Source organism: Notothenia rossii, assembly GCF_949606895.1.
Source record: "Notothenia rossii genome assembly, chromosome: 8".
NCBI lineage: Eukaryota > Metazoa > Chordata > Actinopteri > Perciformes > Nototheniidae > Notothenia > Notothenia rossii.
In genome coordinates, this window is record NC_136906.1 from 66,988,814 (window position 1) to 67,003,428 (window position 14,615).

The 14,615-nt window shown below is 39.0% G+C and overlaps 1 protein-coding gene across 3 annotated transcripts in view; it reads right to left on the reverse strand.

Moving 5' to 3' along the window:
- Window positions 1–222: 222 nt before the first annotated feature.
- kcnk2b (potassium channel, subfamily K, member 2b) overlaps window positions 223–14,615 on the reverse strand; it is a 40,281-nt gene continuing 25,888 nt past the window's right edge. For 2 of the 3 annotated variants that reach the window (XM_079644727.1, XM_079644728.1), the window contains exons 4-7: window positions 11,898–12,058; window positions 8,355–8,550; window positions 6,923–7,068; window positions 223–4,396 (exon numbers count right to left, since the gene is read on the reverse strand). In XM_079644727.1, the coding sequence (XP_079500853.1) occupies window positions 4,052–4,396; window positions 6,923–7,068; window positions 8,355–8,550; window positions 11,898–12,058 (848 nt within the window). In that variant the 3' untranslated portion in view covers window positions 223–4,051. The remainder of the gene's footprint in view (window positions 4,397–6,922; window positions 7,069–8,354; window positions 8,551–11,897; window positions 12,059–14,615) is intronic. The other variant, XM_079644729.1, reaches the window with a different exon arrangement.

Below are 14,615 nucleotides of genomic sequence, written 5' to 3' on the forward strand. Positions count from 1 at the left end.
AAAACTAAACACTACCATCATCATGAGCACTGTAGTTATTACTAAATGTGTATTAATCTGTCACTGACAATAGTCCCCAACAAATGTTTAAATAGCATGTGCTACATACATTTGCTGACAATAATTACAATATAAAATGATGCCATACATGTCAAAGAGTTGAAATAAAACAGTGGACTTCAGAGCTTTTTTGCATATAAAATATTTTATTCTAAACCTTCTGAAAAGTTTGTCATGATTTGAGTTGACACACCGACATTTACATATGGACATACTTGAAACATATGGTTGCCAAAAGCAAAGCCAGCAATTATTGACGCACCTGAGCTATAACTGGAACTAACATTTAGAGTGGCATGCAACACTGAAATCATGTTGATTTATAAAATGTGCATGTGCGTTCATAACCCATTACATGTATATTTGCGCATTTCTACAAATGGGTTATTGGCAATTAAAAACTGAGTAAACTGTTAATTTTGTTTACCTATACATATTGTGTCACATTTAGAAAATATTTTTTAGCATACATTTTAGAAAGTTAACCAAATTCAAACCAAAGATTTAATGGATCTCACTGATGCACATTTTAATTACAACTGTCTGAAATAACACTGTTATTATAATTGTTATGGCCTCAGGTCTTTTTATTAAAATGAGGGCAGTGGCTTAAAAAAGCCTTCCGCTGATATCACAGCATAAATCACAGCGTTAAATCATGAATGTGTTTACATTAATAAGAAAGCTCATTTGTGCCGTCATGAATGGATAAGTACATTCAGCATGCTTGAACTGGGATTTTGATGCAGCCAAAGACTTGATTAAAACTGTCACCCTGGGAGAAGGAGACGATGCCCGTGAAAATACTGTGGGAGGAAATTAAATGAGTTTTGATAAACCCCATGGGCTTGCGCACTCACACGTTCATTTTTGCACACACACTCTACTATAAACCCTATCATGCATGGGTATCCTTATATATGGCCTAGAATGGCCTGACATATTATATAACGCTCCATCGACAGCACTCTTTGACTCTCTGCAGCACTGACAGCTCGCCTTTCAGTGGCTGTCAATCACACGGCCGGCTGGGAGAAAGCAACGGGACGACTTCTGAGGGCTCCGCTTTGAAGCTGCACTAAGGCTGGGAGTGCTTTCCCCCAGGCATAAATGTACTAGTAGTCTGTTGCAACTCACTGTAACATATTGTGTGTGTTTTGATGCTATTGATTTCGTCTGAGAAACACAAGGAGATAACATAATGGTATTTTTAGAAAGCCAACCAGGTTGGATAGAGTATATCTTCCTTATTTTGTTCACAATTTGTGGATCCTCTTTGACTTGATTACATATGACAGCTCATGATCTTACAGTCAATACACAGCCTTAGGACAACCTTTTCAAGAAAACCAGGACAATTAGAACAGAGAAAGAGAGCAAACTTGTGACCTGGGTTCCACCAGTCATTCTTAAATCCATTGCTACGTTTGTGTGATTTGACCAACACATATATCTCCATGTAAGACTTGGTCTCTTTTGGGCAATTGGTCACAGACTACAACAAAATAAATCTTTTCGTGCATCATTTTTTTAACCTATGAAGAGCTGGTGCAACTGGTCCTCTGTCCTGCCACACTTTAATGCAAAACATATTCTCTTTTTCACCTGATAACCCATACATTATAGACATTTGGTATAGCAGATAGGCCACATACAGCATACTGTCTTGTAAGTCACGCTATATTGTATTTACTGTTTACTATAATGCTACAAAATGTCTATAGCACTAGCAAATATATTGAGAATATGACATATTATACTGGATTAAAAAAAGAAAAACATTCCATAAGATACAATTCAAACCCTTCAACTTGGAGAAACCAGAGCCTTAAATGTCATACAAATCTGTTAATTCCCATCCTAATTGAAAAAAAAAGCCTGTATAAAATATTAAAATAAGATGTTCTGCCTGATTTTCAGTATTAAATATAAAAATAAGATGTGTTCCACCAACTTTACCTTGAATGACTTTGTCAATTTAATTGTATTTTATTTGATTAATTGTAATGCATTATAATTAATTTTCTAAATGTAAATAAGCTTTGGCAATACGAACAGTGGTATGTCGGGCAACAAAAGTAATTTAAATGAACTGCACCATGACATTCCTACCATTTACATCATCTCTAATCAACGCACTATAAATCAGCCGCAGAGAGGAGTTTATTTAAATCAACACTTCTAATTAAACGTGATGCGACTGATAGACCTAACAGAGCCTGGATATTTAGTGACCGCAGTGAGACAGCAAACAGCTCACTGATGATGTACATTCAGTTTTGGCAAAGCATAAAGAATATGTGAAAAGCGTGAATAAGCCACAGTTACATACATGCTATGGTTTGTTTCCTCCTGGGGAAAAATCAGACAGTGATGATGCACCAAGCTCTCTGTATCAGTTTCATGAAAAAAAAAAAAAAAAAAACATAACATAGGATTCAATTTCAAGAAATAACTGGAAGCACTCCCGACCCTTTGAACGTAGCATCTCTGATTCTCTTTCAGAGAAATAGGATCATTACTTTGGTATAAGGGAGATGGGTTGTGATCAGTGAGCCGGGCTCTGTGTGGTAAATGTAACTCCTTTAACACATTAGGACTGCTGTGAAATGGCTAATGGCACTGGCAGACACTGAGGTGACATTTCCCCAGTTGTTAAGAAACAGTTCCTTTACTGCATACTTTAAATTCCTAAATGAAAATGTTGCGTTTGTCTTTATTCAAAGAAGCCTCATGAATATGCCTTTTTTACTACTGTGCTCATAAATAACAAGTGTGAGTGGACAAACAAGTGTAGCTCAGTCCGTCATGCATCATCTTCACATGTTCAGCTTCGTTCTTCGTAAGGCACAAGTGGATTATTCCTTAGGGTGAGAAGCTGAATGTTAGTAATGGAGCGACACAAATGTCAACATTCATATCTTAAGCGAGGACAGATTGATCAGATGCAAGGCATACAAAGTCATACTGGAAGAAGTGTAAACTATAAAGAAAAAAAGCCAAGTTCCTTATAGCCCCTACACACGGCGGCGTGCGTTGACGCTTGCCGGCGGGCATGTCTGAAACTAGACCAACAACCAATCACCTGAATCTCCCGCCCCGGACACACAAGCAGCGGTTTGATTGGCTAGAGCTTGTACTGGCTATGATTCGATTGGCTGACGCTTCCGTCAAAGCTTCAAAAGTTGAACATTGCTCTACTTTTGAAGCGACCAAATCTATGCTTTGCTCCCACAATGCAGTTTGGCGAAGCGTGACGTCACGCCATTCAAAGTGAATGGGCAGAAGCGTTGAAGTGTCAACGCACGCCGCCATGTGTAGGGGCCCTTAGTGTAAGCACAGGACTGCTGCCTGGTGGAGAACATAGTTCATTGTTAATTACAAAGTGTTCTTTAGCAGTGAGGATCCTCTTTATCTGATGCAGATTTCAGGGCCTCAGGAAATGTAAAAAGAGACGAGCACAGATACATGCTTGCTTTCTAAGTTTGTTGGATGTATTTATTACTGTATTTTCACAGGCTTGTTTCTGAGTATATGAGAAAAAGATGTCCAGTATGTTGCTACTTCAATATGGGCTTTCATTTCCTTCCTGCTCGTGAGATAAGTTTGCGAACTCAAGCCGCTGATACAATCATTAGTTCCAGTCTGGACCTCGCTTCTAATTTGTCTCGATCGCTAGCACAGCTGTCGATCATGTTGGCACAGACACAATGAAAGCAAGTCGGCGTCCTGCATTGAAACAATGGAGGCTGTAGCTGGCACATCATGAGGTTTAGTTTGATTTTTCAAAACACGCACATAAGAGTGCGCAGCCGGGCGATTAATCCGCGTTGAAGTCACTTTCAAGGTTTTCAAGCAATGATCGGAGCACGATCCAATCAATGAATGCGCACTCTTACCGTATCACAGATGCTCATTCAATTAGCACAAGAGGGCCTTTGTGTTTGTAACTCCTGTCCGCTGTCCCTGAATCTCATATTCACGCCGCTCCTTAATTGAGACTTTCGATGAAGGTGCACTCCCGCCTGTCAGCGTAGTCCGGGCTGAGGCCGTTCAGGTACAGGCTGCCGTTCCTGGCCAAGGACCCCGTGGCGGGACTGAGGGAGAGAGTCAAGTTGGGGTAGGCCTCCCTGTCCTCACACAGCGTGGTGGACAGCGACCTCTTGCCAGGGGTCATCTCCTGGTTGATCCCTAGCTCGGAGGACAGCCTGCGCTTGATGGAAGCAGCGCGTTGGAACTTGTCGTGGATGTCAACGCTGAGTCGCCGCCGTGTCTCTTTAAACTCAGCCGACACGTTTGCTGTCCACTCGGCTGCATGAGCCCGAAACTCCCCAACCTGCAGAAAGAGATTTAGGATTATTGTCTGTAGATAAATATACCTCAAGGTTAGTGCAAGTGTTAGAAAAATATCACTCATCGCCGGCTTGAGCTTCAATAACAGGATACATGTATTTATTAATCCTTGCAAGAATGGAAGTAGTCATCAGACCCACGTCAGAAATGATCATGCTTGTCATATGTTTATCTCCATAGAGGCTGAATCATCATGTTAATCGTTGTCACATAACTATTATGCCTCAAACTGTGTGTCATGACGCTCTTCTAGGTAATCATACACCCTGTCATGTACACAGTTACAGTTGGGCCTTTGTTATCATGTGCTACTCTGATATTGGAAGAGTACATTCAGTATGTTCCTAACAGCAAGGTAAGTAGATTGTCAACACATTATTATGGTGATCATATAAGATCCACCAATAATCACCTGTGAAGCTTACGAACACATTATCCTCTTAGCTAAATGGCTGCTGGCTCTAGCCATGAATTTACCGAACAGATACTGAAGAAGTATCAATCTTCTAATCTAACTCTAGGCAGGAAACCAATTAGGTATTATATTAAATGTCAGTTATCTGACACTTTAATCCAGAGCTACTTGCATACAGTACAGCTCAATCACCATAGACATACGGGAGCAGTTTGCGAGCTATCTTTCCCAACAACACGTTGACATGTTGACTGCTGGGGCTGGGGATCGAACCCCTGACACTAATTGGTATATGTCCAATTACCCTCTAAACCACAGCCACCTTGGCAAATTTCGCAACATGTCTGGTATTGGCATAAGAAGTTAGAATTGTAATCATATAGACGAAGAGGATTTCTTTTCTTTGTGAATAAGTCTACGAAGTAGGGTGGTCAAGATGTAATTTCCTCTTTTTCTACACATTTGTAGGCAGTTGGTGAGAAGTGTAGATATGTTCGCACATTACCCACCCACCTCTCCACAGTTAGTTATTTCTGAACTGCAGGACATCAATAAATAAACGGAACGCCCTGTGTGTGCGATCTAATGGCCCAGGTTTGTGGAGGCTGTGAGTTGATTTATTTCTAGTCCTGAAGTAGCAATGCAGGAGAGAGCAACAACCACATAATTGATCTTGCCTTCATATTGCATCAGGCCTCTTTCTTTAGGCTGTTTAATTATCTATGAGGCTCTGAGGTGTGCTGCTTGTAAAGCCACTTTTGAGTACTAATATTAACATTTATGAGGTATGGGTTTTGTCCGTGTGCACACACAAGACACACAATAACACTACAGCACAAAAACTTGAGTACGTGCTTTCTCCTCCTTGTTATCACTTACTCTGCCAAATCCTTCTCCCCCCTCCTACTTCCCTAATAACCTCCCACTGAAACCTCATCCTCAGCTCACAGCCTAACAAATCACACTCCTAATAATGCCTGGGCAGGATTTACACTCCAGATCGCAGTATGATCTTATGTTCTAAAGATTAAAGAAATAGCATTTGAATGTGTCTTGTTTATCCAGGAGATTGGGTGAGTATCTTGAAGTGAGTGTCTCTCCATCCGTTTCTCATGTAAATAATTAATCTGTCAGAACGGGGGGGTTTTGTTATTACTCAGCAGCAACTGGAAACACATCAGATATTTAATCCTCCACATGCACGAGATGGCATTTACTTCAAAAGGCGCAGCCAAAGAGATGAATCACTTCAGATGAAAGAGTGATCTGTACAACAGTGTGACTCTGCATTGTAAGGGAAGATGGATGTAATCACACCTGAACTTACTGCAAATGTCTCTCTACCAACAATTGATCATTTATCCAGTTAGTTAGGATTTAACATAAAACAGCAGCAACATAAAGTGGTGTCATGCAGGTTAATAGCCAACTTACATGACATGTATTTTAATTGTGTTATGAGTCCCTAATAAGTACATTTTTACATTTTTTTTTACATCAAGTACATTTTTAGAACTCAGGAAACACATCTAGGTAATATCTTCAGTCATGAAGCTTTATCTGCACTGGACAAAAATGCTGCTCCAAAAACAAGTTAAAAAATAATGAAAACAAGGTGTTTTCACTTGAAATAAGTAAAAACATCTGCCAATAGAACAAGTGAACATTTGCTTGGAAAGATTCCTTGAAATAAGAAGGGATATTTAGATAAATCAGATCTTGTAATTAGCTGGCAGAACTTATTTTGAACTATATTTCACCAGAATCAGAGAAATTACAAAATAAACCGCAAATGCTCAAAAGTCTTCTGTTTTCAGATTTTCCAGTGCTTCATCTGAGATACAACTCAAAATAAGATTATTTGACTTAACGAGATGAAGCATTGTCTAATAATAAGACCTGATATCTCACTGCATTGTTACTTCTGAAGTTATAATGTCAAGTGTAAAGACATATTCTGACTAGATATTAGATCAATATACTGGGCAAGATTTTGAGTTGTTTTAGTGTGGACAGCTGCATCTTGATTTATTAAGCAATTCATTAACTGCTTAACCTCTGGTGTGACATAACGTGTAGCACATCAGTACGTACCTCCTCTTTAGTTTTCTTGGATATGACCCGGAACCAATCTCCAATCATACTAAGCACAGCAGCAAAGTAGGCCAGGCCCACCAGGATCCAGAACCACACCACGGGCTTGTAGTAGTTCAGAAACTCTGGATTATCTGACCCACCTGCTGTGACACGACAAGTGGGTTATAGAAGTTAGATTTTCCTGGGTTACATGTGTTACTTACCAATTAAAAACAAAAACCAAGCAGGCTTGAGTCCTGAGCAAGTCCACTGTGTAGGAATATATAATATAAAGAGGGGGGTCAAATTGAGATGATCTAGAATTAAAATGACCATCACTATTATTCGTAGATCAACATTGTAAATATTTAATCTGACAATCACATGTTTAACATTGTTATTTATAAAATAGGTTAAAGTGCATTGTTAAAAATACAATATGGTGGATTTGCTCCATGTGCCACTTCATTCAAATCCAAGTCAAAGTATATGAGTATTTTCTTTTCTTCTTAAGTGGGGATATTTTGTTCAGTGACATTAGAAAAGGTCTTTAAAAAGAGTAATTTTTTTTTTTTTTTTGGTTTCGCCCGTGTGGAGGGAGGGGGGAGTGTAGTGAGTGTACTGTGATATTACAATATAAATGAAATGGCATGGATTACTGTACTCTATGATGAAATAAAAAGACTTGTAAAAAATAAATAAAAGAGTAAATTGGGTATTAAAGGAATACTATATATGAAACATGTCCGATACGACACTTTATGTAGTACTGGATGCATTTTGCCAGTTGCATAAACTGACGCTGTCCTCCAATAATAAAATCAGTCATCAGTCACTCTTCTGTAGTTATGGAAGAGCCTTCCATAAATCAACTGGTATGATGCTGCACAGATAGCCCGCTCGCTGTGCAGTTAAATAAACAGCCATTACAGCTCCAGCTTCAGTGACAGTGGTCCAGGCTCACTTTACACCACCTGGGCCAGCTCCAGTAACACTAGGTCTAATCTATAATCATTAGGCCCATTGAGGGAGATTTAATCTAGCAGCTAAGTGGTTGTGATTTTTCCCCTCTGCCTGTACCGGTTTGGTAGTCAAGCAGGAGGAATCAAGCTGATACCGCCTGTCAAACTATTCTTTTAGAATTTACAGGTATTGGGATGGCTATGATAAATGCTCCAAAAGAGAAATATTGTGTTTAATTTTTTGTGTATCACGTATTTCATAGCCTGAGATTCCTATTACTTGAAGTTACGTCATGTTATGTGAAAACTGTTTTATTTTGTATTGATGTAGTAATGAGAGTAGACTCCTTGTTTGACAGATGGGATAGTTAAACATATTGCAGGGATTTAGATGCATTACAAAAATGTCAGAACACATGTGGCGCACATCTGTCGAGTCACACTATCTGAGGGAATAACTCAATAAATCAGAAGGAAAATCTAAAAACCTTTTTCCCCAGCGACAAAGTCCCCGAAGCCGATCGTGGTGAGGGTGATGACAACAAAGTAGATGGACTCCAGAGTGCTCCAGCCCTCAATGTGCTTGAAGATGATGACTGGCAGCGCCACGAAGATGAGGCACCCGAACAGGATGAAGATCAGAGTGGAGATAACGCGGATCTTCGTCTGGCTGACCTTCCACTTCTGGTTGGAAAGAGAGGAATAGCTGATACAAAGAATAGATGATACAAAAACATTTAACACTATATAGTTTAAGGCAGATTGTAGCATAAGACATTAAAGGAAATCAACATGTGGCATATTTAACACTACATCATTTCACAGTGATTTCTTTTTTCTCCCTCTCACATTGGGAATCACTTCCTTCACCATCTTTCCAGGAATACAGTTGCTATTTTGTAACATCTCAAACCTCAGTCTGCCAAGTTCATGTGACATCATTTTCTCGGTCAGATGGCACGCCCACCCGAGCGATCATAAATGGATGCATTGCAGTTACAGCCTGTGCTGTCAGCAGAGATTCTTTGAAAGACAGGGTCCATGAAAAGCCTCTTTGGTACTCAACATAGGAGTGGTTTCTAAATCCAGTCTTTCTCTGTGCTTCTTTTCCCCTTGAGGTGACTGCTTTTAGCTGGTTTCCCATGCATCGTGCCCTTTTCCCTTCCCGTTATGTAAGACCAAAGCACAGAGTCTCTGAGGGGAAGCATACAGAGCAGACAGGCCTCACTTCACTGAGTCTGTGATGTCTAATGTACCCGCTGCACACAGAAAAGTACAGTAGTATACAGTTTGAAGACCAACAGTGAGTCCTATAAAACCCAATTAGCTGAAGACCATGCATTAATGTATTCCAAAGGGAGAAGCCGAGTTGGTTTTCCAGCCAGTATCTTCAGTTGCACAGCAGCTGCTACAGTCCATATATTCCCATTGTTTCCAGCCAGCTGCCTTCATCCCTCCTCCTCTTCAGGGAGGGAAGCCACATAGCCAGGGATAAATCAAAAGGATCTTAATTAACCTGATACTTGAAATGTATATTGCTAGTGTAAGGGATTTTATATGGACAAACGAGGCTCTTACCTTGAAATTAGAGACTGTTTTGGTCTGTCTTTTATCACAGCATTACAGGTGTTTAATGACTGCACGCAGGTACAAAGTGACATCCTATTTAAATGAGCTCTGGTAGAAAAACGATATTATAAAGGACTCTCTACTACTGCTACTGCATAGGTTATTTGCAAAATAGTGTTTCCTTTGAATTATGTAATGATGTATTTGCAAGAGTAAATAAAAAATGCCACTCAGGTTAAGTATTTCTAAACATAATTATGAGGCAATGTTTATTAAAGTATCGGGGAAGTCACAGTGTTTACACTAGTTAAATGTTACATGACAGCCTTTCCATTTTAGATTTTTTTTTTCCAGATACATTGTCCTTTAATAGCAATAAATGCCTTACTCAAATCTTTTATGGTTTTGTTTAGGCACTCGCAGCACTTGGTTAAGGATAGGGACGGATTGTTTTTGGATAAATATTGAAAATATCAACACTGACTAACTTTTTATTTGCTTGTTTGATATCATTTGAATATTTTCTTAATGTCTTATGTGTAATGTATTTCTATGCCCCTATAAACCACTTTAAATTCCCTTATGTCTAAATGGCGCTAAATAAATAAATAAACTAGCATTGCCTTGAGGCACAAGAAAGGGTGTGTGCACTTTATTAACATTAATACAAAACCTCAATCTTTTCCTTACCAAAACCAAAGTGGCTCTGTTACATAAATCGAACTCTCTGTATCCCCGGCTCTGATTGCAGTCATTGGGGAACTCCGTCATCCCGGACGTAAAGACGGCTGATTGGGTTAATAACACCACCCAAAGGCAGTCTGAACTGGTTCAATCACTCAGGGTGCAAAACGGAAAAACTATTTCCATCTTTATTGATCCAATTGATCCCTGATATTAGCCGGTTTTGACTCTTTAGCCAACACACTGCACATGTCTCCATTCACAGTGCTGTGACACCCAGACGCACTGATGTTATCTCATCATCTAATATATTCTTCGCACTAAATAAATTGATGTGTAACTGCAAACATCTGTGCTGTTTTTTATTCATGACACACGCATGTGGAATTGTTTTCACTCCTCTGCGTTCTGATGACTTGTGCAATGTAATGTAACCGTCGCTCACTTCAGGACAAAAGCCTCACTTTAAGATCCAATGTATCATACGCCACCACACACGGCAACATCCTCGCCTTCATTTTAACGATTCACGTGAATATACTAATCAGCTTCACCGCATCCTTTACTTACTTGTACTTAGGGTCTTATATTTTATCATAGTAACCAAGCCATTTTACTATAATAGGTTTAAAATCTATGTTTCTTTGCCTGCTTTTATTGTCTCCTTTTTATACTGTGAATGTTATTATTTATTTAACTTCACAAGGCATCTGCATTGTATTACACATATACTTTTTTCAAATCTGTTTGTCTTCATTTTATCACTTGAGTGCCTTGAGTGTTTTTCTACATATTGTTTGAAGATCATTGCAACTTTGTGTACCACTATTGGCAAATCAAAATGTCCCATGTGGCATAAAGTGTTTCTTATTATCTTAACTGCTTTTTATTGCATCTGTGGGATTAAATGTAATATAGACTTTTGTAATTACGATTTATTATTACCCTTCCAATCTTTTTGCTGACTGCACATTCAATTTAAAAAAACATAATAAAAAGCACCTCTACAGTAATTCTGGTACAAGAACAAGCAAAATAGGAAAGTATTTAATTTGTGAAGATAAAATACACTCACTGTTGCCAGATGCAATCCTAATTGGCTTGCACATGGGGCAGCTGTTCCACCGCTTTCATTTTTCACTAGGAACATTTTCCATGAAAACCCTAATGACTAAGCATCAAACCGACTGTCAGGCAGAGTCTATTTCCATTCTGTCTACCATGAAAAATGGTCCCTTCTAACTTCTATGGCTGAAAAAAAATCATGTGAATGTATACTGTTTTTGGTTGTATAGGGACAGAAGTGATACATCTTTGTGCAGCTAGTTTATTCCACAGCCACAAAAAAGAAATAAGGTAAGAAAATGGCAGTGAGTTCGGCGCAAAGTGCAAGCAAAGCAACACTTATCTTTACCGATCTTATATTGCTTGAAAACAACCGCTTATTTACTGCTCTAGGCTTTCTGTACTGCAACAAACCGTCTGCACTTATGAGTGGTTTCCAGGTTCGTTGACATGGCAACCCAGAACCTGCATCCAACTTTAATCACTGACTGCTGTAGCAAAGTGTACAATATTGAATGTGAATCTTCAGCTGTATTATTTAGCTGCTGTTTATAGCAGCGCAGGCAATATGACTTTACAGCTGCATTGGCATCACCTGGATAATTACATGTGATGGTGTTGTCTGTATTTAAATGGCTAACTTCACCCAAAAAAACACACAGCGAGGTGATTCAGAGACAAACACAAGCTCGTATATATACGAAGGAGCTCACCACAATCATCTTCTCTACTTTGGCGATGCCCTTCCCAAAAATGGTCCCCAACTGGTCCCCGACACCAGCCAATAAGAATCCAAACAGGGGAATCCCAAGCAGAGCGTAAATAATACAGAAGATCCGCCCACCTTCTGTGTGAGGAGAGATGTTCCCAAATCCTAACAGAGAAGAGACACAGATAGTTCATTAGCTCATCAGGCAGCATTTAATTCAAAATGTCGATATAAATCAACTGCAACATAGCAAAGTAGTGTGTATGTTGTTGCCTTATACAAGTCATGGTAAAAAGCTACAAGACTGGGACTCTAGTCTGCAGGTTGACACTACTGGGGATGTCATGTTTCCTAAAAGTATTGCTACTTTCTTCAGGAGGTAAATATGTTGAAAGGTTTTTTTACACTTATATAAAAATAAATCATCTTCTGTCTGCTTATTTTATTTCATAACTGTGTGTTTAGCAATTGTACTTGGTTTACTTTATCTTTTCAAACTGGAATTTTCCCCTGTTCCTTTATACCAGCCTAAGATTGGATATTTTTTAAACTTTTTTAAGCTTTATTCCCTTTATTGCTTACATGCGTTAACGTGTGTGAGAAACCATGTCAACTTGCATGGAGCATGTTGCGTTTGATTGCATCACTGAACTTTGTGAGTTGACACAGTGTAGTTGAGATCAAAATGAAGGGTCGTTGCGTCTGGTGTGATCCCATTGCAATATGGCCTCCAGTTTATTTATGCTGTGAGAATTGTATTTATCTTTTTGTAATATCAGTGTGCACATTATACTGTCTTCCACACTTGCCTGGTAGGCAACAGAAAGCAATTTTTGCAAGAAAGACTGTAAATGTTTTGTGGTTACAACGATCTCACTCTGGTGCCTCACAATAAAGCTCTGAAAGAAAGTCCTGGGAAGTGTTGTAAGTGTTCTGTTTGTTGGACCTTCTGTGGCTAATTAGTCTACATCCAATTTCATTAAAGTTGGCAGAAGAAATTCTATTTCTGGCTCTAGAAGAACGCTTTCCACAAAGCCTGGCTGTGCTTTAACATCACTGCAGACAGTCAGTCGAATAGCTGAGGGCTTTGAGACATTTCAGCAGTGAGACATTTAATTTGTACTATACTACTAACCGAGTCAGGCAAAAGTTTATAACACCACCTCAGTCCTCGAGCAAGTCTGATGTGAATTTAAAATGATATGAACACCAAAAATGAAAGGAAATACAGTACGCTGTATGTAGTAGTAGTAGTAGTAGTAGTAGTAGTAGTAGTATAACAATATATCTATGCATACACAAAAGCAGGTCTTATAGAAGTCAGTACAAAGACAAGACAATCTTTAAAGATGACTCCACACACTTAACAATATTACTTTCATTATTTAACAATTCATAATGGGTCTGCATAATGAACTACATCTGCCTTTCTCCATTAATGTAGTCATCGGTCTCAGGACACGAGCTGCAGGGTCCCTTCTAATTTCTTTCCACTCTCACATTGGAATTGCGCGATATTAATTGTAAAACAATGTCAATCAAGTCTCACTTATTTCATGATTAGTTCAATGAGAGGCAGGATGCCAGACCTCTGGATGCCCCTGCAGAACAAAAGAGACAAAGCACTTGTCTTACTTACTGTAGAGCTGCACTCGTGCCTGTCCTTTTTTGATACCCTGAAGTAAACAGATCAATCCTTCTTTATATTCTCAATTTATCTTTAAATGCTGTCACAATAGGAGAGGCTTAAAAGCAAGCTATGCATCGTAAGCTCAAATAATAAGTGTCATGCATCATGAAAGATCGTACCAGTCAGAGAAAATTGCCAATCCTTGTTTTTTAAATAGGTGTGAGGGTCTGAGAGGCAGGGTAGTCAGCAGCAAATTGGCAGTATTGGGAGCAGGTGTGGAGAGCCACGCACCAGGAGTTGATCTCCACAACAAAGGAGATGGGGTGGCTCAACTACTGTGTATCTATGTAATGTAAGACACACTTAGATCGCAGGTTCCTCAAAAGTGCAATTACAAGACATTAAAACAAAATGTGTATAAAAAAAACAACAATTCACTTTTGGGTTTTCGAACTTGGATCCGGTGATTGATTGCTCCACCAAAAGTTTTTTCTTTTGTCTGTGACAGGATTAAAATAGCACAATTTTAGCACATTTTCAAAGTTTTGAATTCCAATTAATCTATAAACACTGCCTGCATGAATAATACATTCAACCATTTCTCAGTGTGCCCCAAATCACTGCTTCAGTTACACTTCTGACTAGAATATGTAACAAACCTATGCAGCGATATGTCACGTCCTCTTAAAAGAATGAATTAACTTGCAGTGAACAATCAAGGCTTAAGGACTTCCTTTCAAATTAATTTAGCGATGCTAGCAGAGAAAACTGCAGCTTAGCATTGCATTTAGTGACTTTACAGCTTTTTTTCAAAGACACACTGTGTTGCTTTTGTGGATCCTTTAATTGCAAAAAAAGTAATTGTAATGAAACCCTGTCATGGTTGGGTTAAAGTAGTAAAACCTGACTGTACTCACGTGAATGTCTTTTTCTTATCACTGTCATAGTTCCGATTCCCCACTCACAGTAAAGCTCACAGTGAACAGTAAAGAGCATTCGATTTTTTCATGGTGCTGTTCATCATATGAAATGACATACTTTTTTCAGATAAAAAGGACACCTGCTCCACTGGCTTGATAACTGAGGTTACCT